Source organism: Lagopus leucura, unplaced genomic scaffold (genome assembly GCF_019238085.1).
Source record: "Lagopus leucura isolate 7727_CA_CO unplaced genomic scaffold, USGS_WTPT01 Super-Scaffold_73, whole genome shotgun sequence".
Lineage (NCBI taxonomy): Eukaryota > Metazoa > Chordata > Aves > Galliformes > Phasianidae > Lagopus > Lagopus leucura.
In genome coordinates, this window is record NW_024962252.1 from 7,257,918 (window position 1) to 7,284,703 (window position 26,786).

The window sequence follows — 26,786 nt, forward strand, 5'->3', positions numbered from 1 at the left end:
CCAGGAGATTACTGGCATCTCATATGTAAAACCCAAGCATGGACTAGTGCTGCATGAATTGCAACAGCTAATTTCTGGGTGCCCTACCAATTAGTCAAATCTATTCCCTCCTCCACAGTGCTCTTATGCTCTCTTTGCATGGATTGTAGAGAATGGGAACCTAGGAAGAGGATTCACAAAAGTATCCAGCAGCAAGTGCTAAGAACAGAGCAAACCCTTCTCCAAAGCAGATGCACGAATGAATGACTTATCCTCTTCTCCTTCTCTTGCAAATGCCAGTAGTTAAAGCATGTCTGAAACCCAGATCAAAATTCCTTGTCTTCCTGAGAAGGCCCAATGAGGAGATCAACGAGCACTTTACTACTTTTTAACAACTTGCTTAGAAAAAGACAGTTCTGAAAATGGTCAACAGCAAACTTGCGAGTGCTACAGGACACCCAAAATACAGATGAATTTAAACAGTAAAATAATTAAATGGCATTTCGGAGAGCAGAGGAGAAAGGTGAAGAACCCAGCTGTGGATTTACATGCTTGCAGCTGCAGTCTGCTTGCAGAACACCCTGCGAGTCTTGGGCTTTGCCTTTCAAAACATGGCAAATAACAGTTGACAATTCACTGCATCAAACTTCAAAACTACCGTATGTGGACAAAGCCAAAACAGCTCTTCCATAGATGGTTAGTGTTAGGGATAGGTGTTACCCTAAAAGATGCATGTTATTATAGGTAGAAAAGGTAGAACTGAAAAAAGGTCACACAGTGTTGTTTCTTCTTCAAGACATCCGTATTAATTTGTTCAACTAATGTGTTAAAACAGTGGTATTTTCCTAAATACCAATCCTGCAAGCCAAGGGTAGGATCTGACTTTCAAAGTGCTCTTTTTACCACTAAATCATTTATAATGAGTAATAATTATTCTGCTGGTAGAACCCGGCTGATGATTCTGTTGCAGATTTGTGTCACACACAGGAATTCACCTGACATTGCCATTGTGAATATGTCTTCTAACATTAACACAGTAAAACCTGTTTTGACAATAAACAGCCATGTCCTGAAGGCTGGAGGAATAGATCTATTGGGAAACAATTTCAAGAAGGTACTGTTTCCACACATTCACTTTTGAAATCACAATCACACTTTTTTCATTTGTTTGCAAAAAAAAGCTGTTATGCTTATTTAAGAAATTGTTATTGTGTTTAAGCATTTCCCCAGACAATGTCACTGAATCGTACGGGTTAGATAAAGAATCAGATTTGTTTTTTACAAACCTTAGTCTAGAGATTAAAAAAAAGAAGAGGAAAGAGATGCAGCTTACATCTTCAAATCATCTGGTGCTTGACTAAAAGCTCACTGAAATCACCCCAAAGATTCCTGCTGCCAGTAACAAAACCAGGCATGGGCTCTGTGGTCATCACTGGAGACATGTTTTTCATCTTTTGTCTTTTATCCAAACCCATTTAAAACTATTCTTTAAAAAAATCAAAAACAAAGTCCAGTGAAATACATTTCCACTGTACTACTTAAAAGAAATTAGCCTACTCAAAAATAGGCCACAAAGGAAGAAATTATTTAAGTAATGTACAGCTTCTAAGGGTTGAAGCGGTAGCTCGTGTAACTCTGCCATCCTACTAGCACCTACATCTTAATGCTATTAAAAATACTATAAGTTGTGGCCCCTTTGCCTTTGTCATTTCAGCATAAGACCACTCGAGCAAATTATGTGATTTCTTTTGTACAAATGTTATACTGAAGTGGATCCCAAGCTGCTCTGGGGAAGGGGAAGCCCTTCAACATGGATCCAAATTTTCACCAGTTCCTCCAGGAAACCCGCCAACTCGCAAATGCGTTACAGTGAAGGATTCAATGCCTGGATCGTGATTTGATGGTTACAGCGCTCACACACACGTGTTTCTGTTAGATTCAGGTATTTGATGCCTCTTTCTGTAAAGCACAGTCCAGTGGTGGGCGGGGCTGGGGTTAACATTCAGATTTGAATCCCTGGATCGGGGTAGGGGGTTGTTCAGCCCCAGGGTCCTGACTCAGAGCATTGCACAGGATGATCTCACTCAGAGCCATGCCAGTGACTCATGTATTTACTCCTCTTTGAATCCTTTTCCTTTCAAGTCAAACTATTTGCCCATTTCCTGACATCAGCTCATTGCCATTCAGCTATCAGCTGCAAGACGTGCCAAACTGAAAACGTTCATCTTTTCTCTGTCAGGTCCTTGCCATCTCCACCAGCCGCCTGCAGCCAGTGCCCGCTGTCTTCACCATCAGGGACACGAGCTCCATCTCTGCGCCCTTTTTACCAGACCCGGTCCCCCACCTCACAGCACATTCATACCCACCACCCACCCTCCTCTTCTTCCTCCCGATGAGCGCAGCCTGGCCCTGCGTGCAGCCCCTCGTTGCCCAGACGCCGCGGCTCAGCCCGATCTTCCAACCACCTCATCCTTAAGGAGCTTTCCCTCTTCACGGCTGGCTCTGCACGGCCCAGCTCCTTTCCGTGCCCCTAACGTGCTGTAAAAGCGCTTTTCGCCCCTCAGGCAGGAGCCGCGGCCCCAGTCGCACCGCAGCCGGGCGCCGGGAGGGAGGTCACCCGGCTGACCCCTTCCCCTCGCGGCCCTCCCGGCGCGGTTATAGCCGGGCGCTGAGTGAGCGCCGAGCTATGCGGCCGCTGTCTCGCAGCGGGGCCTTGTGGGTAAGGGAGGCCGCCTCCCGCCGCACGGGGCCGGGCCGGGGGCGGGCGCGGCGGCGGTGGGAGCAGCGCGCTGCGGGCGCGGCATGGACTGAGCGCGCCGGGGCGGCCCAGGAGGGAGAAAGGGGAACGGCCGGGCGAGGCCTGCGGAGCCGCCGCCGACGGGGATCTCAGCTGACGGAGGAGAGGGAGCCGGAACGCGGCGGCTGCTGCTCCTCTCCCACTTTCCCTCCCCGCCCGCGGGCGCGATGGTCCGGCGGGCGGCGGCCGGCGGGCGGTGAGCCGGGTCCCGCCGAGGGGACGCCCCGAGCGGGCAGGAGAGGCGGGGGCGCGGCGGGAAGCGCTGCCTTTCCCCTTCCCCGCCGCCGGGCGGATCAGCGGCCGCTTCCCAGCGCCCTTCATGCCCGGGCGGCCGCGGTGCGGCCCCGCTGCGGAGCGCTGCCCTCGGCTCCCGCCCGCACGCCCAGGCCCGGCCTCGCCGCCGCGTTAGGCCCCGGCCGCGGGGCGACCCCGCTCAGTCTCCTCCTCCACCTCCTCCTCCTCCCCGGCGGCGAGGGGAGGCGGCCCTCCCCCGGAGGATGAGCCAGCAGCTGCAGGCGGGGAAGATGTCGGCGGCTCCCCTCGCGCCGCAGGCTCCGGACTCGGCGGCGGCGGGGATGCTCGAGGGCCGCCAGAGGAAGCTGGAGTCTATGATCCGCGATCCGCGCTCCCCGGTCAACGTGGAGAGCCTGCTGGTGAGGGGCGGCGGCGGGCGGCGGGCTAACAAAGGCGGCGCGGCCCCTCGGCTCGGCCGGGAGGAAGGAAGGGAAGCGCTCCGCATCCTGCAGGGGAGGGCGAAGGCTCCTTCCCGGGCGGGGGGCGGCCGCTCTTCGCGCCTTCGGCCGGCCGAAACCCCGGGCAGGGAGCGGCCGGGCCGAGGGCACAGTCCTGCCCCCGTCGTGAGGCCCCGCGGGGGGGAGCGGGGTTTGTTTGGGACCGGGGGAGAAACGCGTCTCGACGCCCGGTGCGGCGGGGAGGGCTCCGCTCCTCCGGCATCACCTCTGCCCCGCGGCTTCGCGCCTCCCGAACGCGCTGAGCGCGGCCGGGTGATTGCCGGCTTTGTGTGTGCGGTGCCCGGAGCTGGAGCCCGCCGGGAAACGGCCTGTGGTGGGAGCGAGGGCTCTGCGTGCTGCAGGGGTAGCGCAGGAAGGGGACACGCCTCAGGGAGAAATGTAGCTCGGGGATGGATCCTACGGGGTCACGTTCGTTTTCCATTGGGACAAATTGATTTCGTCTGTCTCTTATTTCACGTAGCATTTTTCTGTGTGTGTGTGTGTGTGTGAAATACAATTTCCTTTACCAAGAAATCCATGCCCTCAGGAAGGAGTGGGAAGGAGTTCTGTTTCCCGGTTTTAAACATCTGAACCGTGGAAAGGCGGTGTGAGGGAATGGTTATTATTATTTAAACTGAACTTCTGGGTCACCAGACCCAATATTTCCACTCTACTGAGAGATTTCCAGTGTGTCCCAGTGAGGAGGAACAGAAAAGGGAGGGCAGATCCCAGCCCTTCCAGGCAGGATTTGCTTAAGACACACACTGAGTCCTTTTCCTTCTTTTTTTTTTTTTTTTTTTTTTTTTCTTTTTTTTTCTTTTTTTTTCCTTGTAAATGACTCAGTTCTGTTTGGCCAAGAATACAGGAACTGTCTGAACCGTATAGATGTCTGTGCTGTGTGAAGAGTATAGGAATTTCCTATAGAATCTGAAAAATGCTCTTCTCAAGGCTTTAGTGCTGTGCTATTTCTCTCGTAGACGTTCAGAGGCATAATGAGGCCCACAAACCGTAGCACTCAATGAAGGGGAGTGGGAAGCAGTGCTACCTATCTAATTGGAGTCAGATAAGTTTCAGCTTAGGCCAAAGCAAAGAGCTGCCTCTGGGCTTTGCTCCCAGCGTTTTCACTTTGGTATTTTGCTAGGAAAACTTTGACCTGTTGCCAAAAAAGAGCAGTTAAAAATAGTACAGTCTCTCTGAAAAATGCATCAGGTTAATTACTTAACCCCAGCAGACTTCTTCACACTCTGCTTTTATATTCAACAGAGCGTTTCTTTCATTCTCTTACCTCCCCTGCTGTAGATTAGACACACGAAAAGCTGCTAATGTTTCTGAAGAGAGATTCTAATTGTGAAATTGAGACTGGGCTGCTTAGCACTTTTTTTTTGAGGTTTTGTAGGCTTATAGTGTAGACCAGTTCATGTAATACACTGGAGAAATCAGTAATCCATAGAAGAGCACTAACTGGATTGTACATATGCAATTTTTGTTGCAGAGTTAATCACTTTTTTTTTTCCCTGCATTTCCCTCTGCGAGTATGGCTTAAATAATTAACTGTGGGGAAGATGTAACATTAGTGAATCGAGTTTTGTTGTTTTCTGTTTTTCATGCCTGTGTATGACATAAGGAATTACTTCAGCTTTTTTTTTTTTTAAATGATTTATGAAATTTGTAGTGGGTTTCCTGTAAAAGCGTCTGAGGCTTTGGTGTTGTTGCTTTATGCTGTGTGACGTTAATTTTGTATGGGCATTTAGTTAGGCTGACTATTGCAATCCTAGTATAAAAACATCATTTGAATTGCAACACTTACTTGTTTGGTAAACAGCTCGCTTCTCACTTTCAGTGTAAATTATCGTAAGTGGAAATGTGTTTTCATTTAAAAGTGGAAATACAGCTACAGAAACCAAGAGCCAGGGAAAAGGTCTCAAAAAGACTGGCTGGAACGCTACTGTTTCATTCTCCAAAAATAACATAGCCAAAACTAAAAATGTGGAATGGAATTCAAAATGGAATTCATTTCCTTACACTGTAGAAAGTCATCAACAGCTGCTATTCTGTGTTTTGTGTGCGTGTTTTATTTTTGGGAAGCTGTAGGAAGCAGAGAAATAGCTGTTAAATTACCACACGTGAAGCAAATTTGAGAGAAGTGACAAAGGGGGAGGGGGTCATAAGCTGTCCTTCCCTAGATATCAGCTTTACTGCCTATCCAGAGCTGATGTGTGTGGTGGCTGTGGGTGAGGACGTGCACCTTCCTCACCACATCTGTCTGTTTCTTAACAGGAGGAACTCTGAGGCCAAATACAGCAATCATTTCCCTTCAGCCCCGTGAGGCTCAGTTAGACATTTGTGTATGGCCATTGCTATATTGTATGCCTCAGCACTTCCTATTTCTGCCTTTATGAACATAACCATTTATTTGATTAAAATATATCTTTGGAAGAGTCACGTGGCCTCAATTCAGAGGCATTAAGAGGTGGAGTACTCTTTGCTGGGTTTGTTCAGGTAGTTAAATGTGAAGGTAGAATTTATCAAATGTGCACATTGAAATGCACTGCTTGCTTGTCGCAGTCTTTTTTACTGTGAAATGTAAAAGTAGCCATAGAGAACTTAATACTTGTTAGCATGGCTCGTATGCAAAGTCTGAGCTGCACTTGATGGGTTTTTCCTGGTTTTGGTCTGATGAGGGGTTGAAAATGAAAACGGCAGCATGACAGCTGCCTTTCCTTTCTATGCAGACTCAAGCAAAGGCAGCTGCAGAGGACAGCGTTTTCTGCAGCCTAGTTTTGACATCTTCCGAACATTTCTTCTTCTCATTATAACTTAATGAAAGCCTGAGTTCGGTGGCCTATGCTGAGATAGATGACTTCTTATATTGCACCTGTCAGCAGTACAGTCTTGCTCTTTCTGCTCTTGTAACATTGTGTCAGTCACTACTAAAACATGTTAGAATTAGGTTGAGCAGATCAGTTTTCAGAAATACTGTATTCTAATTTACTCCTCTGTCAGTTTGTGTCATCTGTTCATGTCACAAAGTGACACTTTTTGCCTGCTGCATCTACAACTTGGTGGTTGGGCTAAATGGTATGTGACTTTGTGTGATCCATAAGAAACTCTTGTATAAATACATTCCTGCTGAATAATTCAGAGTTGACAGCTATGTTTAAGAAGAGCTTAGCAGCTCTCAAGTACATGTCCTGCTTTATTCTTTTGCATATATGTGCTATCTGCGCTATTAACTGAGTTGATTTATGTAGTATCAAATGCATTTTTATAAGGGTGCGGTTGGAAGCATTAGCTCAACTTTTACAGTGCTCTAAACCACGAGTAGACAGGTCAGTATAGGCCATGCAAAACTCATCCAGATTTCCTATTCCTTGCCCTGTATAACCATGCGGGTCCTGCACACGTTGAACTCAGCTCTAGAATTTTTAGGGTGGTGCCAAACTGCTCTGATGAATCTCATTGTCCTCCTCCCTGCAGCTGGCTTTGTGCAGATGGAAGGCTTTCGGTTAGAGAAGGAAACATACAAGCCCCAGTGCTTCAGCCTTAGGCTTCTGCCTTGATGTTTCGCAGCAGAGGTAAAGTGTTGAATATCTTTGCCGCAGCTGAGGAGGTGTGAGCCTCTGGGAGAAGCAATTCTTAGGCTGCAAAGCAGGCAGTGCAGCGTTGCAGTGAGCACAGTGCTGGGCTGCACATGTGGTTGTGGAATGCTGAGATGTGGGGGGAGCATCAGCAGTAGTGTGCTCAAGCGACATGGAGTGTATGTGCCTTGAAACTGGGAGGAAAAAATAGAGGCTGTTTGTTACTCAGCTGGTGGGTAAACTGTGTATTTAGGCTAGTTTGGACATGAATTTCTATTCATGATCAGCAAAATTTATCCTTGCCATTACGACTGTTGAATTTTGCTCCTAATGAAAAATGCTTTGCGGATGCAGCTCTGACTCCTGTTCTCTCTACAGATCCTATGTAGAATCTCATCACCTGGATAGATACCAAGTGTGAACTTAGCAGATCACTCAGCTGAGCTCCCTTTATGCAGAGTCGTCTGGAGTTGGTGGCTGACACTCATTTGCAGTGTTTGAGCCTTATGAGCCTTCAGAGTGTTTCAGAGCTAATGTGAAAGTTGTCTCACTTTCCTAAGTTTATTGCCATGTGATTCTGAATGAGCAAGAACAATCTGCTGTGTTAATTTGAACCATCAAGCACAAGAAAGAGCTGAAAACATAGCAGGGTCTGGTCTGAAATGTATTGCCTAGAAACTGGTGGAGAGACCAAATGATCCTTTGTTCTTGAAGAAATTTTGCTTTCTTGTTTAGTTCTTATCCTTTTACTTCTTTCTTAGCTTTTGACTCTTAATGGAAATGTTCTATTTCTAATCTGTAATTTCAGAACATCAACTGTAAAATTAAAAACATGAGCTTTAAAATTGCCTTTTGTTAATTGTCCCTGTGTGATAGATTTATATTTAGCAATATAGTTAACTGGAGAAGGACAGTTCTATTTTCTGACACATCTAGGTGTTCTTATATCCTGTGTTATTCACTCCAGAATTAAAGCTTTTCACTTAATTTAAGAAACAGGAAAAAAAAAATAGGCTTTGCTCAGCTTCAGGGCTTTTAATGCAATACATAGGGTGCGTAGATCCAGTGTGCATGAACTAAGAGCATTTGTGCTCCAGATATTTTACCTGTATTGATTGGATACACAGTCATTAGTATCCTTCAGATATTCAATTAGCACAGTTCTTTTCTGCCTTACATGTGATAGAAAAAAAAAAAAAAAAAAAACCAAACCAAATCACTTTTCCCAGTAATGGTAGCCTCAGTGTCCATTGGGGATTGTGTGCCAATGCTGATTAAAAACTGTTTTGTTAAGTACAATTTCAGGTTTCAGCTAATGGCAAAGCGATACCAAAGCATTTATTTGTTTGGCAGCTTTTGATATGGATTGCATTACTAGATTATTATTTTTCAGTACTGCCACAGGACACAATCTCTATGGCCATCAATTGATGACTTCTTGCCAATGTTTGATCTACCAAAATTACCTAGCTTTGTGTTTCTGCCACAAAAGAACTGTCCCTGGATTGTGAAGATGAAGAGGATTGAAACGTGGTAGTAGAGTTTTCTGTAATGGAAGAATAGAGGGAAGAACTTGTGTGGGTCTTTTTATATATATATATATATATATATGCTTATATACATCCTTTTTTTTTTTTTTTTTTTTTTTTTTGTAACCTTGTTGTAGGTTTTATAGGAGGGTGCTGAATTTGCTCTCAGATTGTTTGAAACTGAAAAGCACCAAATGATTCCAGTGGCAGATTAATTTAAAATATTTATCTCTTGATACATCATGTTGGCTAAGAACAAGAATACTCTGTTTGTTTTGGCAGCCTTTGTTAGCAATAAACTTACTTTAATGAGCCTTTTGCTATGTAAACAGAATGCAGTGAATGCAGTGCTTAGCTCCCAAGTCCAACCTTCTGCGTGTAATGCAGTAGTGAAACTCCATTGTCTCTCACCTACGGCCAGGAGCAATCCAGCCTCATCGTGCTGTCCCCTCTTTTTAGAGCAGATGAAGTGTCACTGTGTGTCCTTACATGAGCACAGTGTATGAATTACCTGCTACCAGAGTCCTAAGGCGCTGTGCTTAAGATGATCACTTGAACCTCTACACATTCACTAGCGGTTTGACAGTGTTTACAGTATTGTGGTTATGTGAATTTTGTCCGGATTCCATTAAGTTAGATAGTTCCAATCAGTAACAGCTGATTACCTGGTGTGGGCTTCGCTTTTTCTTCATTTTTCTGTTCCTCTGCTATGGTTACTGCTACTGAGAGAGTGGGCTTGTTTTTCTTACATGAAATATCATGGTGTTAAACTGTTCTCTTTTGCATCGAGGGATGGATGTAGGTTTTGTCATCTCCTTGCCCTTCTGTTCAGTCTTTGCCTCAGTTATGGTGGCATCAGGAAGGTGGTAGATGTGAGAAGAAAAACAATCTGGTTACCACCTACGAGTACTTCATTATTTCTATCTTTCATTAACTTTTTGTAGAACAGCCTGCTTAAGTCAAATCCTTCACAGATGGTCACCAATTGTGTATGTTGTGTCTCAGTGTCCAAACTAGGATGGTTGGGTTTTGGTGTTGCTGTGCAGCCTCTGCTCTTTATTGCCACAGTCATATCATTAGTAGGGCAGCGTTGGTCAGATCAGGTGGTGCAGACAGATGTAAAAGCAAGGGCAGAGTGCGGGAGGCTTTGTACTCTGGTGTTGGCACTGCATATCATCAGGCAAATGTTTCTCTATTTCCAATTTTACGACAAGCTTTTTTTAAAAAAAAATATATATTTTTTTCTTTTAACCTGCGCTGAAGAAGAATTGAATGGTTAGAATGGACTCAAGTGATCACAGAACTGCAGGGGTTGGAAGGGGCCGCAAAAGATCACTGAGTCCAACTCCCTGATTAAGCAAGTTCCCTACAGTAGGTTTCTCAAGGCTCCTTATCATCTTTATGGCCCTTCACTGGACTCCTAGGAGATCCCTGTCTCTTTTGAACTGGGGAGGCCAGAACTAGAACTGGTATTCTAAATGTAGCCTCAGCAGGGCAGAGTAGAAGGGAGGATCACCTCTCTCGACCTGCTGGCCACGCTCTTTTTAATGCACCCCAGGATACCATTGGCCTTCTTGACACTGGGGCACACTGCTGGCTCATGGCCAACCTGTTATCCAGCAGGACACCCAGGTCCTTCTCTGCAGAGCTCCTCTCCAGCAGGTCAGCCCCTGACCTGTACTGATGTGTGTGATTATTCCCCCCGGGTACAGGATTCTTGGACACTTGCTCTCGTTAAACCTCATCAGTTTCCTTCCTGTCCCACTCGCCAGGCTGTGATGTAAAGAGGGTGGTGATGAGGACATTTTATGTCAGGCAGTTAAATTCTGAATCTTGAGAGCTCGAATAACAAAGCAGCTGCTTTATATTTCTTGACTGTTCTAAATCATCGGTACTGACTTCTACTCTGTATATGAAGTAGAGGATAACAAGGTCCTGCATTAAACAGGATAAAATTTCAGTGATTCATTCAAATGTAGAATTTTTTTAATGCCTTTCTTCAGGAGGAAATGAAGAGGTCATGTACAGACATGAAATAAGGTTTGCAACCGCAATGAAGACAAGCTAATCTTTACCAAATATGCTTTTTATTTCCTTTAATCTCTAAGCAAGTAGTGTTGACTGTTACAATTATCAAATAAATAAGTAATTAGAAGAAAATGGTCAACTTCCACACTTCTTCTGAATGGTATTTAAAGTTTAACTAAAATCACAGTTATCATATATGATAAATCTTATTTCCTTTGTCCTCATTTATCACTGATTCTATATATAGTCATCCAAAGTCTATACTTAGTTGTTGACTGCAAATCGACTATTGCTGTCTCAACAGCAGAGGTTTAACCTTGAGTGGGACCTTTTTCTTTCTAAGAAATACCTATGAATATTTCCTGGAAATTACTTTCTACTATGAGTTGTGAACTTGGGAAGCTTAGTCTGCTTGTGTTTGCTGCTGTTGTACAACTCCATTGAGCCTCTGTTTTTCTTTTGTCCCAAGTGAAGAATACTTTATCAGTAAGTTGACTCCAGTACGTATGTACTTCAAAGAGATCATTCTCTAAAAAAATTGTGGTGGCATAGCTTTTGGTTGAGGGGTATGCCATCAGTTTGGCTTGCCTATGCTATGAAAATGTTCCATTTCATGCAGAAACTAGTTTTAAACTGGTTTTCCCTGTGGTTACTGAAACTGGTTTGTTCTGATCTCCATTTTCAGTTTAGTGCTGATTAAGATGAGTGCAAGATGAGGGTGAGGAGCACTGTCATTTCTTGCAGGTATAGAACACAAGTTTTTATTTTTAAATCTTTTAGCACTCTGGAACGCAGGGAGCTTACGTTGTAGTAGACTTCTAACTGTGCAGCTAAAGATATATGGAACAAGCAGTAGTAAGTAGATACAAGATACTGTTGAATTGCTTAACCTTGATTCTGCCCCTTTTTACACAATTGTATGGCTATGCTTGTCTTCTGAAGGTTATGTTGTTGTTGTTGTTTTGCACAGTTTTTTGATCTTTGTGAAGGAATGACTGTTGAGTTCTCCCTAGGAAGAGTTATTCCCTCTAATAGTGCAAGAAAATGGAGAAGAGCAATAAAAAAGTACAAAAATACCATATTGGACTCTGGATACTGTACAGACCACATGGTCTGTTCCAATTAGTGAACATTTCAGCATCTCTTCATCCAGCAGTAGAAGCTGGCCCATTCAGTCATTAAGTTATAATGTTTAATTCTTGACCTATCTGACTAAATGAACACTTTAGGATGCGTAAGTCTGGACTGTAAGTTATATTTCTTCTCTGCCTTTATTGTTTCAGTTTTTTGTTTTTTTATTTAATTCTTTCATATGAAAGTAACTGAAGACAACTACTTGAATTACTCATGTGCCAAGGAGATACTGACAGTTTATTCTTATGTTGCAGCTACTGCTGCTAATTTAAACATTATTCCATGTTTAGTGTTTTCTGTGGGGGTACAGAGCAATTTTGTGTAGAGTTGCATCCACGCTGGTCTTGTAAGCAGCTGAACTAAGCTATGGATCTGATAGGGTAAGCTAAAAAAAGACCTGTGTTTATCAAGATAAAAATGCATTCCTATTACCAAACCATCAAGTTTTTGTAGTTTTGTTCTTTTCACTGCTTCTGTTCAGTATTTCTATAAATAAATTACTTCTGTTATGTGAAATATAAGTCTCTTTAATTTAACTACATTTTTATTTTCCTTAATCTCCATCCCTATGGATGTTCATATCCTCAGAATTGAAGGCCTTGCCTCAACTCTGCAGGCATCACCGTGTGTCAGACAGGGCAGGGAGCAGCAGAGCTCCAGCTCTCAGAGCTCTGGTGCAAAATCCAAATGTAGTAGCAGGAAAACTGTTCTGTGTGCAGTGTTTGTTCTGGTTCAGGATCAGTTTCACCTTGAAAGAGGAAAAGATAAATATATAAGTAGTAATAAATATACCAATACAAGCTGCCTTTCTGTAGAAGGATTTGCCACCATTGTATTCATAGGTGTAGAAATCCAGCTCATTTTCTGCTTTGAGGATAATTTCTGTTAAGATTATGAAGAAAACATCTAAACAGGTGTAGTGTGGTGGGAAGCTGTTCAACTGTGGAAGACTGAAACGGTAGCAGTTTGAGGTGTGACTCATTTTATCAATTTTCAGGATTGCCTCCAAAGAAAGGCAGTTTAGGTGTCAAAATAAACTATTTCATTGCTCTTCGTTTTCAGCATTACCAGTATTTTCTCACATGGCTGCCTTGCAGTGTATCTCAAGTGCCTGAAGCATCAACTGTCCTCTCTCTCTATCTGTCAGATAGCATCTTTACCAGAACTTAGTGTTAAAACCACAGAATGGAAATTTTGAAACAAATTCTGTAAAATATGACGTTATTTAAAAAAACAAAAAAAAAACAACCAAAAAAAGCTACCTCAGATTTATACTGCAGTTCGTTTCACTGAATCATAGTGCCTCAGATATATATATATAATATATATTTATATATTTTAATATATATATATATTTTACCATCATAATGACTTGGTTTATTTTTTTACATGTGAAATCTTACCAGTATTGGGAAAGTTGTCCCTAAAATTACAAAGAAGAGGGGAAAAGAGAAACAAACATGCTCGACATTGGAACATCCTAGGGTCAGTGATGCTGAAACTGTATATGGATCAGGAGAAGATGATTACTTCTTTTTTTTTTCCTTTGAGTTTTGTTACATCCAGAATAGTCATGGAAGTAAAATATTTCTAACGTCTTTACGTCTGCATCTCTGGGAGTAAACCAGATGATGTGAAGTCCTGCCATGCTGTAGCTGGCGTGGTCTGGCTTTGTCCACAGTGAACTCTCAACTTGCATCTGCCCAGATACTGCTCTTGTTTTTCTGCTGCAGATGGAGTCTTGAAATACATTGCTCAGCATCAGTACTGTCAGGGTTTATTTTAAGCAAAAACTGCTGATTATTTTGCTGGTTTTGACTTAATTACTGTATTGGATACAATGTGACTGAACAGGCTAATTAGTGTTCTGGTGACATTTAGTGCTACTGCTCAGCAGGTAGTGAGGCAGGAGGCCTTTATATGTAAAGTAATGGAATTCTGACTATCTTGTCTTATTCACTTTCTGAAAATACTAGCCTTGGCCTTGTTCTGTAACCAATTAAGTTATTTAATGTTTGATTTTTTTTGGATGGTGAGATGCATACATGCAGATTTTCCATGAAGGAATGAGCAGCAGTTAGAGGACACAGTTTTTTCTGGAATGGCCTAAAACAATCAGGTCAGACTCTTCCTTAAATGATGTGTGGTAAAGCTGACAAGCTGTTTTTGTTGATGGAAGGATTTTACTTTGCCAGATTTGAACACCACTTTAGTACTTCTCTGCATGCTGTAGGATGGCACCCCACTGAATGTGTCTGTGCTGCTTCTCATTAGGTCGTGGTTCTGTGCTCTGTACAAGGTGTGTACTGTATTGGATTTGTGTCATAGCACTCTTTCAAGAGATATGTAAATGTTCTTCTCCTGCTCAAAGATTAGTCAGAGCATATACCTCTTCTCACCCTTGTGCTCCTGATGCACAGGAGTTTCTCCTCTAAAAGTTTTTTAAAAAAAAAAATTGATTCTGTGAGGAAGCAACTGATTCAGATTGCTTTTATGGGAATGAATCTGGCCAGGTCTATGAGAAAGCAGAAATATGTTTGCTTATCAAAAATTACAGGGTCGTAGACTGAGTGAGATTGGAAGGGAACTCTGGAGGCTGTGTGGTCCAACTCCCTGCACAAGCAGGGATACCCAGAGCACATTGCCTTGGCTTTTGAAGATCTCCAGGGATAACTCCATTTTGCAGGTTGTGTCCATTACCTGTCTTGGCACTGGACAGCTCTCAATGGAGCATGGCTCCATCATTTTGTGCCTTCCCTTCAGATATTCATGGACATTAATGGGATAGCTTTGAGCTTCCTCTTCTCCAAGCTGGGTAGTCCAAGCTCTCTTGACTTCTGTTCATTGGTTGAAATGTTTACTGCCAAGTCTCGAGGAAATTTTGGGAAACACTGGGTTATCTGTGGGGAAAACTATTTTCCTCTTATGGACCCACAGTAAAATTGAAATGGATTTTTTTTGCTTGACTTTGTTTTTCCAAGTACTTTAAGATATTCACATAGCCCTGGATTTGGTGCCATGTTTTTGCTTCATAGTTATGCTTTCTTGATTTTTTTGTGTTCAGACAAATTTGCACAGAAGGTGGCAACTGATGTCATTGCAGTAAACACAAGCTAGGCAAACTAAAAAGTATTCTTTCATTGTGGAATTCCTTTTAGTTACCATATTCTCTGCTGATATTCTTTAATAGCAGTAAGTAAATAAATCCTGGTAGAATTGTAATTTAACTGTCTCATTAAACCTAGACATGCATATCTTTTGTTGAATGACATGATGATTAAGACAACATTTTGTTGCCCAAATGTATGGAGATGGTACCACTTGAAACTTGAAAGCCATTGTGTAGCAGAAGAAGAAATTTGTACCTGGCTTAAGATTTATAGTACCTAGGAGTCTTTTATCTCTACAAGGCTGAGAAATACACCTACATTGTGAAGCTACAGCTCACTTCATTGTTCAACTGAGACCAAAGCTCCTGAGGATGTCAGTTCCTTTGTGGAGGTCTCTATCAGCCATGAACGAAGTCCTTCTGAACGCCTTCCTGTCTTTTCAGATAAGTTCTGTAGTCAACCCTTTAAGATCCATGAGTACTTGGGAAAGTACTTAAAATGCTGTAGGATACTTTATCTGTTTTTGAATGACTTCCAGAAGCAGAAAGAGATGACACTTCAGACACGATCTTATTAAATAGGACAGTGCAGTCCTTGGGTAAGATGACTGGTCTGCAGTATGAAGGTTAACAAGGTAGTTATGAGTAACCAGCCTAGTTACTTTTAGGTAGTCTGTAATAAGAATCTCATACTCTGAAGAAAGATATGACAACATGACTTATTATTTTTAAAATGGTGAGCACAAGAGTCCTTGGTGTGATCTAAGGCAGAACCTGTGACTGTGTTAAATGCACTGTACATCTTTCAAAAAGCTGGCTGGCTGTGTGGCATCAAGAAATCCCTTGGGAAGTAGGTCACACATCCACAGCAGAGTGCAGACACGTGTTCTCAATGATGTGTATATGCAGAAATTGTTAATGGAACCAGCTTGTCTTTTCTGCCTTACTAGTATTATGTTTAGAAGAGGAATAGATATTATGATCTCTATAAATTGAAATAATTAAGGTTTTCTGGGGGGCTGATTTTGTAATAATCTGGATCTTAAACATTCTTTAAAAAAGAATAATGATTTATTTAAGGGCTTCAATTGTTAGTGATAAAATCAAGATTTTATATCTTATACTTAACAAAAATATCTTTGAAAATGTTTCTAAATGAATGGATGAAATTGTTGAGAAGCGAAGCAGGCTTTGGTATTAGAAAATGTTAAAGTCTGAAGAGGTAGAATGTTAAGTATGGGAAATGCAGAGCTATCTCAAACTTTTTGATCTTTGTCTTTTTCCCTTTTTTGTATGGATATATTAAAAAAAAGAAAAGAAAAGAAACTTGATGCTTAATGGAGTCCCACAGACACTTTTATTATGAGTAGAAGTAGCTCCACCTGCTGCTGTGGGCACCACCTTTATAGTGATATAAATGCTTGTGTTAGTGTGTTGTGAATCAAGCTTAATAACTAATCTTGATTAAAACCAACCTGAGTCATTTTCCCATGTAGTCCTGGCAGAATTGACTGTAACTAAACTGTAATGTCTGAAAAAACAGTCCTGATTTTTTTTTTTTTTTTGTCAAAAGCAAACAAAAAATGTCTACTACTACCTTTCCTGAAACAGTTAAGTTACAGATAATGTTGTTTTTATTAAGCAAAGTATGCAGCCTAGTTTTTTGGGTTGTAAGCCATTATCTTGGTGTCTTTTCCCAGTATAGGTAATGAATCACAGAGTGTTAGGGTTGATAGGGCCCTCCGGGTGCAGTGAGCCCAGCCTTGCTCCAGCAGGCACACCCACAGCAGAGCACCCAGCACCACATCTGGGGGCTTCCAGACAGCTCCAAGGAGGAGACCCTACAGCTTTGAGCTGCTTGTGCTCCATCACCTCACTATACAGAGGAGCTCCTGGTGCTCAGAGGGATCCTCCTGTGCTCCAGGTTGTGCCCAGTACCTCTTGTCCTGGCCCTGGGCACCAATGGAATTCAGGATCCTTAGAGCAGCAGCCAGTGTGCAGCCAGCTCCCTGGACTTCAGAAGAGCAGACTTCGGCCTCTTCAGGGGTTTGCTTGGCAGAGTCCTGGAGGATAATGCCCTGGGGGGAAAAGGGCCCCAAAAAAGCTGGAGCAAGGAAGATGCATCTTTTGTGGAAAAAGAGCAGGTCAGGGAATATTTGAGTAACCTGGATATTTAGAAGCCTACAGGCCCTGTTGGAAAGCACCTACAAATGCTGAGGAAGCATAGTGATAAGAACAAAGCTATTTGTATTGCTGTGTAAATACTCAAGTTTCTTTCAGAGTTACAGAAAATGTTTACAACTCGGAATCTGCTTCTAGCTGTGTGACTGTTGAGGCCCTGGAAAAAACAGCGTTTCAAAATATTTCCTTCTAAAAGAAATTTATTTAGAAGTTAACCATGATGACATAAATGTGGAACATAAGTGAGTTAGTATAAACAAGTGAAATGAGGTCTTGCATTCGGGGTAGAAGTACACTGCCTTACTAGTCTTCATGCAGAGAAAATAGTTGAAAATTGAAAGGTGTATATTTAAGGAACTTATAAAGCAAGTCTTGCATGGAAGAAAAGAGATAATTCCTATCAGTACTTGCCCGTGCTTAAGCTCAAGTAACTTTACTTTGCTTTCTGTATTATAGACCATTGCTTAATCTATTGTTTCTTCCTGTTTTGGGAAACAGGAAAATTGAGTGTGTAAACAAGCTTGTTTTAACGATGCATTTTGGCTCTCTTTTTCTTCTGAAAATGACTGTAAATAGTAGAATCTGTCAACATAAGAAATGCCAGTGTGATTAATTTGAAGTCCTATCTGCCAGTGCTTATTTGGAAGTTGTTCCTAGTGCTGTGTTACCATTGCTCCACCAGTGTAAACCTCGGCTACATGCATCATGTTCCAGTGGCACGAAGCAGTCTCTGCAGCTGTTTGGTGCCTGCCCGGATTAAATGATACAAATACTAATTGGACATTAGGCAGCATTTTCTGATCAAATAGTGTTCTACCAGGGCAACAACATGAGGTACATAATATATTTTACCACTTATTTTATAAGTAGTTGTGGTAACTGCTAACCTTAGTGTAGGGGAGGGTTTTGGCAATGAAATTCAAATATTGTTGGACGAATGCGCTTAATCAAGGCTGAGCTCCTGAGAAGTGAATGGGTGCAGTTGGTTTCAGACATGCAGGGCAGACTGCCTTCGTAGCTACTGTCAGCCCCCTTCCTCTCTAGAATTTGGGGAACTCTATTATCTTTTCTCTTGAGCTGCTATGCTTCTTCACTGTGATGCTTGAAGGCCTTGTAGAAAATAAGCAGCAAGGAAATGTATCTTGCGCTTGAGAAGTTGGTGAGCTTTTCTGTCATCCTTCATTTGGGTGGAATTTCATCCCCTAGTTTTGGACAAGTCTCTCAAGTTGCAGAGAGCCTCTTTGCTGAGGAGGAATGCAGTTATAAACCATGATCTTAAGGTGGAAGATTCCATTGGTTTGGTATTGGAAGGTGCAGTTCCTGCACGCGTTATTTCTTAAGGAATGCTGAGGTTAGAGCCTTCGAAGTTGAAGCCAGGAGCCAAAGGCAAGCCTGAGACAGCTTGTCTAGCTGCTAAGGAGTGCTGCCCTACTTTGTACAGCAGAACTGGGCTCTGGGAAGCCTTAATGTCTGCAAAATTGGATGGTAGTACTACAGCCAAGATGTAAAATGAATGAATAACCTGGGCTTATCTGCAGAATGGGGTAGGAAGTTGAGGAAGGAAAGTGTTCAGATTTTTGCAAGGTGTATGTACATGAAACCCTGGACAAATAGCTCAATCTACTTAATAGGAATCCAGACAGCACTTTTATTTGGGAGGTCATGAGCATTGTCTTAAATAAGTTGGGAAAGAAAGTGTATTTAAAGAGGTAAAGTGATCTTACCTTTTCTAAATAGAGAATGGATCAATTTAAAATGGAAGTATTTAAATCACAGCAGTTTGTGATGACTCTTTTCCCAAAATATGTGTTTACTGATAGAGCTGTGTGTGGCTAGAGCAGAGTGACCCTTGCACATATGATTTTCTTAAGAATTACCTTTCTTAAGGTAATATAAGGTAAAATAAGGTAAAATAATAAGGTAAAATAATTTCTTAAGGTAAAAAGGTAAAATAACAGGTATTGATAGTATGCTTTCAGCATGTTTTTCTAACGTAGCTACAGAAGTATTTACTTAAAACAGACTGATTAGTATGAGCAGAAACAAGCAGTTCTAGAGACATCTATTTTTTCAATAGAAATCCTATTGACAAAATAAAAGAAACAAGTTAACAAGGTTGTTTTTTTGTGTGTTTGCCCCCCCCCCCCCCCCCCCCAACCTGTTGTTGCCGTTCTTTCTGCTGTTTTTCCTTCCTACACTGAGCAGCTTTAAGGAGCTACATGGCCAAAAGTGAAGACTTAAGACCTGTCCAGTTGAGCTTCCTAAACTGGCTTGTTCAGGATGAGAAAGGCATCGCTACCGAGTCAAAGGAGGGGTGGGGATTTTTGTGCTGGGGGACAGAGACTGGTTTAGACTGTCCTGGAACCTCATCCTGAAACCTGGAATAGGTTATCGCTGTATGCAAACATATGCTGCTTGACTGGTTAATCTGCAGCCCTGAAAATTACTGCCAGTTGCTGTAATTGATTTATTCGTTGTTAGATGCGTGCAACATAACAGCTTTGGAAGGATATGATGATGTTAACCTGCCTTGGTAGTTTCTTTTGAGGAGTCGGGCGTAGTAAGTGCCGGAAACATCCATCTGGACTGCTGTGGATATCATGTATCACTTAACCACAACACAGACTTCAGCTTCCAATGTCTGCACTTCTTACTGAAATGTTGCTTGACAGCACCGAGATTACAGTAGCTGTTCTCTGTGGGATGGGGCAAATGAGGAAATAGGCTTCAAAAGGATCTTCTGTAGTTGTCCTTGGTACACCATAAATATTAGAATGGCAGATACTGATGAATAGTTTCTGTGAAAATTACCAGAACTGATTGGTTCTAAGGAAAAGCAGAAGTTGCTTGCTAAATTCCATCTCAGAACAACTCCCCCAAACCATTAATTTTATCTTTTTTTTTTTTTTTTTTTTCCAGTGAGCCAAAACAAAGCAATTGCCAACATATTTTATGATTTCAGCAGTTTCACATTTTGTTATTCATGGAAGACCTTCAGGCTCTGTTAAAAGATGTAGCAAATAACTGCATGTGTTTACAAGAGCTAGGTTTATTTACTACAACTTTGGGACTTTTTTGCATTTTTGAATGCTAGCAGAATTTCATTTAAACAGTTTTAATAAGCTATCGTATGTTTGATCACGTTGCAAATTTATTTTTTAAACCTTGTGTTTTGAAATGATTTCCGTATATTCTGTCCCAGGTGCTGCTCACATTAACTGCGTGATTTATTTATGTAAGCCAAGTATTTGGAGGTGTGGAAGAAGGTGGTGTAGGGGTAGAATGTATAGATTTGTATTTATAGTTCTCTTAGGTTGTTCCTAATGGGACGCTATTATGTTCAGGAAGGTATGCATAACAGTGGAGAGCTTGTACTAATGTTCTCATTTACATAATGTTTTTAATGAAATGGCTTAATTGGCCGAAGACTGTATCTGGTTAAAGAGATGGAATGACATCATGCAGATAAAACATGAAGATTGGAAAGACTTCTGTTTCAAAACATGAGCTGCATTCCAAGAAATTATGGAAAATATATACGAAGAATGTAAAGCTGCAACATTATATGGCCACCCAGGCACTCTGTCAATGTTGGTGTTCTAAAACCTGAATGGTTTATTCAGGGATGTCCTCTCTTTGGGAGCTGGTGCCAGACAGAACCTCTTTTGCTCCCTGGTCACATTTTTGAAGTGCTCTTAAATAACATTTCTATCAAACATTTGCTAATTGGCTGACAGAATTTTTCAGTGAAGTTGGGTACTTCTGGTGAATTTCACTGTGCAGTGTGTTTCACTCAGGAGTTCTTTGAGGTGCATGGAAGTGAAATGCTTACAGTAAAGCTGCTGCTCAACAAGAACTGCATGGTAGCTGTAATACTTTCAAAGAAAATGCTGAGACAGCAGTGTCATTCAGTGTGACAGACCCTCTGGGCCTCTTTCTAAATGGGGATTAATAGTAATATTTCAGAATTTCTTTGCTTTTGCCAAGTTGTTGGAGTGCTGCTGTCTCACCACAAAATAGGTTTGACTGTTGTATTCTGGTGGGTAGATTGCAAAGAGAAGAGTTTTCAGTGAGTAATCTGGACTCTAAATAACGTACTAACTTTAGTGGCAAACTCCTGGCATTCTCTGTGGGTCTGTATGAGCATCTATGGCGAGGAAAAAAAACACCAAAGTGTTGTAATGTAAAGAGATTTCCTAAAATTGTTTCTTGAAAGCTTTACTTCCTTTCCTTGGGATAGTCTCCAGTTTAGGTTTAGGAAAAAATATGGCAATCTGGACTGTAAATAAGATGGAGTTTAAAAACCTGACAATTTGCTGTCGGCGTAACTTTGAAGAAGACATATGGCTATGGTCAGGCATCTCATATTAAGATCACTTAATGGCAAATTATAGAAACAATGCAAAATTAGCTTTGAGAGAATGAAATTTTCTCTGGAAATCAAGCTGAGATAGAGCCACAGCAAGGGAAAATGTTGGAGATGAGGTATACAATGGTGTGTCTTTGTTAAATAATTTGCATGTCACATTATTTCTGTAGCATAAGCACTTGGTGCAGCTCAGTTTGCAAGGGGAAGCTGCAGAAGCACTCATCTGGCTTTGAAGCTCCTGGACAACAGAGCTTACCTCTGGGTTTGTGGCGACAGCGATCCTCCAATCTGCCCAGAGAATCTCAGCATTACAGATCGGTTGCTCTTCATGCTTGTCCTACTTGAACATTTGCATTCAATCCCTCTTTGTCCAGGGAAGGATGTAGGAATGTGGGGTGCCAGTGGGCAGTGTTCAGAAGGGGGGATTCTTTTACTGAGTTGGTGGCTAGTTAGAACAATACACTAAATTACTGTGTGGCATAATTACGTAGTCAGGAAGTGATTTTGTGTAGTGTTCTCATTTCCTTTGTCACAGTGTAACTTCATTTTTTCCATTGAAAACTCTGATCTGTCAGAGTTCAGCACATATGAAATCACGCTTTGAATATAAAGTTTATGTGTGCAAATTCACTGTAATGGTAAAAATTCCTGTTTTTCACACAATCTGTAAAACTGCTAGTAAGAAGTTACATAATTAAAATTTTTCTCCATCTGAAGTGGGTGAGTCTGTATCTTTATTAACATTCCTGTTAACAGTAAATGTCAAGTTGATATATAAAGCAGCATGTCCTTGCAAACAACCCTGATTTCTGGTAAACTGCATTTTTGCAAAGAAGGTTATTTATTTATTCAACTAGGATGGAATTCTGTATGAGGAAGAAAAGTAAGGCTCATGCTCTGGAGGCAGCATTTGCTTTAAGATGTAAGCAAAAGATGGTCTCCAAATTTGGGAAACTGTTGTCTATCGGCTTGGGGATTTTTGTTTTCTTCTCCTTTGCAGTTTTCTGACAGGCATGTTGCATGTTGCTCTGACATGAAAAGGAGAAGCTGGCAAATACTGGAAGGGAAGGCTTTTTGGTATGGGGAGGGAACTGTAGATCCTAGCAGCTCAGCACCCAGCCAGTCCCAGCTCTGGCAGAGTCAGCATTGAGCTTGGCTGAGGGAAGGGATGGAAAGCCGTGCTCCTACCTGGAGCTGCAAGCCTGGAGGAGCAGGACCAGGGCAGGACAGCTCTGGCTGCTGATGGTAACACACCTTGCCTGAGACTGACACAGCTCCCTCTGCTTATGCTTCCTTGCTGGTGTCATGGAATGCACTCCTGCGTACCCTTGGCTGGTGAATGTGTGAGTGACCATTGGCTTTACCAAGAGGTTTTACCAGAAGCAATAGAGCACTTTTAAGGGTGTGTTTGGGCATTGGATGCTTGGCATATTAGTTTTGAATCGTGTGTTTGAATGCCAACTAAGGTTATGTAAAATTTCATCAACAGATGTACTGCATAGCAAGGAGATTAGCTTTTTCACTTGTGAAATTTCTGAATGATCACAGAATGAGGTGGGCTGGAAGGAACCTTAAGAATCACCCCTGCCAGGGGCGAGGACGTCTCTCACTAGATCAGATTGAAGAGGGAACAGTTTTAAAATAAAAGAAAGAGGGGAGATTTAGGTTTAGATGTTAAGAAGAAATTCTTCACTCAGAGGGTGATAAAGCACTGCTGTGGGCTGCCTAGAGAACCTGTGAGTGCTCCATCCCCACAGGCACTCAGTGCTAGGTTGGATGGGCCCTGGGCAGCCTGAGCTGCTGGGAGCAGCCAGCCCATGGCAGGGGTTGGGTGGGTGGGCTGTGAGGTCCTTTCCAACCCAATCATGCTATGATCCTGTGATCATAAAAATGTGCTATGCTATGATGTTTTACTTAATGTACTCTTAATATATACAGCACTTTATGCTTTTAACGAATGTTTTTATAATAATACAGACATAGGACAGTTCAAATAAGGACAGTGTTTCTAAATGTTTCTAAGGGCATGGGTGTTTTCTTTTTTCTCATACCTGAATTGCAGAAACTCTTCTAAAAATGGGAATAAGGAGGTGACATAACAGAAAATGATGCTACTCAACTACTTGTGCTTTAATGGCATAGGTAGATGCTTTTCTGCTAATGGATGACACTGGTACGTGTTTGGCTATTTTAATTTATGGTACCTGGCAAACCGTTTCTTGATCTTGAGGTCATTTGCCCATCATGTTCACAGTGTATACTGTCCTCCTGTTTTGTTTTGTTTTGTTTTTCTGATCTTATACAGATTATGCAGATTGGGCCATTGAAGGGGAATAACTTGTGACGTGGGTGGACTGAAGATTAGTAAGGGGGAGGAGAAATAATTTGTGCTGTGAACTTTGCATGGTTGTGCACATGATCTAAGCAGGCGGAGGTCTGTCTGTGTTTTGGTTTATAATGGAAAGTGCAAATCAGAGCTGTTGAGATCATCCACATTTTCATTTGCAGTGCAGTAAGAAGGCAGGGCTGGATTCTTTGGGGTGTGATTCTGTAGTTGGTATTGATCTGAAATGGAGGTGTGGGCATCAAATACAGCTGTGCACTGTGGCCAGCATTGAAGTATCTGCTTTGGGTGTTTTCACTGGGGAAGATTCCACGGGCTTGTTTGTTGTAGATCATGCATCATTCATAAACCAGGGCTGTCCTCGCAGCAGAAGACACCTTCAGTTTCTTCCCTAGTATGGGTCAGTGGTAAAGAGGTGAATATCCACTTAATTCATCTGCTGACATTTAAAGAAAACAGAACTAAAATCTAACTACATCTCGTCACAAACTTCAGTAGATAGCAGAACTTAAAATCAGTGCAGAAACATTAGTCTGTAATTTGAATTAAGCAGTTCAGGTTGAAGAAACCACAGTAATTTTATCTGGTTTTTTTTTCTTCTTTTTTTTCTTCTTTTATCTTCTTTTTGCCCAAGTCTATGTAATAACAGTGTTTAAAATCCCTTTGAAAATGTCTTTGAAATGATCTTCGATATTTTGCAATGTAATCCTTTTCCATTTCTTTCAACTTCTTAACACTTGACCCCCTTTCTTGCCCATATTGCATCACCTAAAACTCTGACCTGTTTTTTTTTTTTTTTTTTTTTTTTTTTCCTCCACATTTTAGCTTAAACCTTCATTATCAGTACCATGATGCACTGTAGAAACTTGTCTTTGGATTTTTGTTCTCCCTGCTCCTTTGTCTGAAAAAATGATACACAGTTTTCAAGCCGAATTTGCATCAGTATTTGTGAATATTAATGTTTTGAGTCTGAAATATCTCCAAATCTGATGATTGCAGTATTTTTAGCTCCCTGAAATTTTCTTTGTTTATCCTTCAGGGAAAGAGTTGCACTTTGCTGATGTTATACAAATACAGTTGGTTCATACTCAGTTTTTGAACAGGCGCTTCACGGTCAGTTTATTATTCAGGATGATTTAAAATCATGGTAGGATCAGACAAAATGGCAGGGCATGGTTACATACAAGCAGTTTCATAAATAGCTGTTACTGTGATGAAAGCAGTATCTATAATAAGTGTTTCTGAAAGGTATAGATTAACATCAGTGTTTTGAGCTCATAATGAATTTAGCTATGTACTTTCGAAGAACTGAAGTTATATTTTTAGGTAAATGAGTCAGCATAAGGGATTAATGCTTCTAGGAGTTCTAATTTGGTATCTAACTGAGAGTAATGGCGTTCTGAATGAAGAGATGGCTTAAATATAGAACCGCATAGTACTGAGTACAAGGTGATATCAAAATCTAGAAATAAGTATTAGAAAGTAAGTTACGTGGTGGGGTATTGCACCTTTTTAAAAATAGTTGAAATCAACACAGCAAATTTCCATAATGCTGGGTTTATATGTTAGCACTGAAGTGTCTTCTTGTGAGTTGCAACTAAAAAAGGCATGCTATTTATGTATCACTTCATACCCTTCCTCATTAATTCCTCATTAGTGTAGAGGAAGTCAGAGTCCAAGACTTCACTTAAAGAGGAAAAGAAGATAAGGTGAATGCTGACTTGAAAATGCAGTATTACTGGAAGTGATCAAATATGAAGGCTTGTATGGCTATCTGAGAACCACACTGCAGTTCTCATGGCTAGGAGGATGCATGTGCTTATGTACAGCAAACATTTTGTTGCACTTCATCCGTAATGAATGGAAGAGAGATTGTACAATAACTCGAGCATGGCTACTGCAGAGAAACTGTATTTACTGCAGCATGGCTCATTTCTGAACAATTTCACAATAATGCTTTTGTTAGCAGAGATCACTGTATTTTGAGTTGGACTTGAGTGATTTTCAAGGTTGCTGACATTGTGCAGCTAAACTGAAATACAACTAGTAATTTTTTTTTTTCTTAAAAAGAGAAATAGGACGTTATTGTTCTTTTGAAGTTGAATAATGCATTTAACATTGTTACAACTTGCAGCTGTTTTCATTCTTAGCAGTAGAGCTGCACTATGATTTTTAATCTTTTTAGAATGCTGTTTCCTCTGCTAATTTGATACAATTCCTTTTCAGAGATGCAAACAAAAAGATCTGATGTATACATGAGCACACCCAGCTGTTCGATTTGCACCTACAGTTGGGATACTGGGGAAGAAAAATATTCTGGGAATTTGTTATGCAAATGCCAGACTAAGCGTCCCACTTTATTTCACAATTACCATCTAGAGTATTACCACAACAAATAGCCTTTTCTAACGAGAATGAGGTTTAACCAGCTGTAAAATTGATAATCAGTCATGCTATTTCAGAAACTGCAGTGTGAGTGGTTTTTGCATTGTAAAGAAAGTTAACTCCTGAGAGCATTGAATGTACCTGGAATGTTGTTTTAAATAACCAAAGAGAAATTTTATACACTCAGTTCTGTTTTGTTTCCACTGAATGAGAGATGAAGTTTCTTCTAGGGAGGGAGATGCAAAGCATTATTATGTGTCTAGCCGTGTCTACTGGAAGGATTGTCATCAGTTGGAAGAAGTGAAGTAACTTTGGATGCTCAGCCTGCATTGTGTTATATCTGTATTTTTGAAAGCTTTTAATATAGCTGTATGTGTATATTTTGCCATTTCCCAGATGCAAGTTAGCTTAAAATAGTATCAATTTTACTTAAAATATCGCTAAATGATGAAAAGCTGTCTAATTCTTAAGATTGCTAAGATTAGAAAAACTGTAGTAGAACTGTAAAAACTGTAGAACTACATTATTCCATGCAGGGCTGATGTTAACTCCTTTCTTTAAACTTATAACCTGTGTTATAGCAAGAGCACTTGATCTGGCTGATGTTTGAACCTCCATTTTC

The 26,786-nt window shown here is 41.4% G+C and overlaps 1 protein-coding gene across 3 annotated transcripts in view; it reads left to right on the plus strand.

Moving 5' to 3' along the window:
• Window positions 1-3,243: 3,243 nt before the first annotated feature.
• The window catches only part of ROCK2 (Rho associated coiled-coil containing protein kinase 2), a 92,453-nt gene continuing 68,910 nt past the window's right edge, over window positions 3,244-26,786 (plus strand). Inside the window, exon 1 of one of the 3 annotated variants that reach the window (XM_042891938.1) lies at window positions 3,244-3,429. In XM_042891938.1, coding sequence (XP_042747872.1) covers window positions 3,274-3,429 — 156 coding nt within the window. In that variant the 5' untranslated portion in view covers window positions 3,244-3,273. The remainder of the gene's footprint in view (window positions 3,430-26,786) is intronic. The other 2 variants (XM_042891945.1, XM_042891953.1) reach the window with 2 other exon arrangements.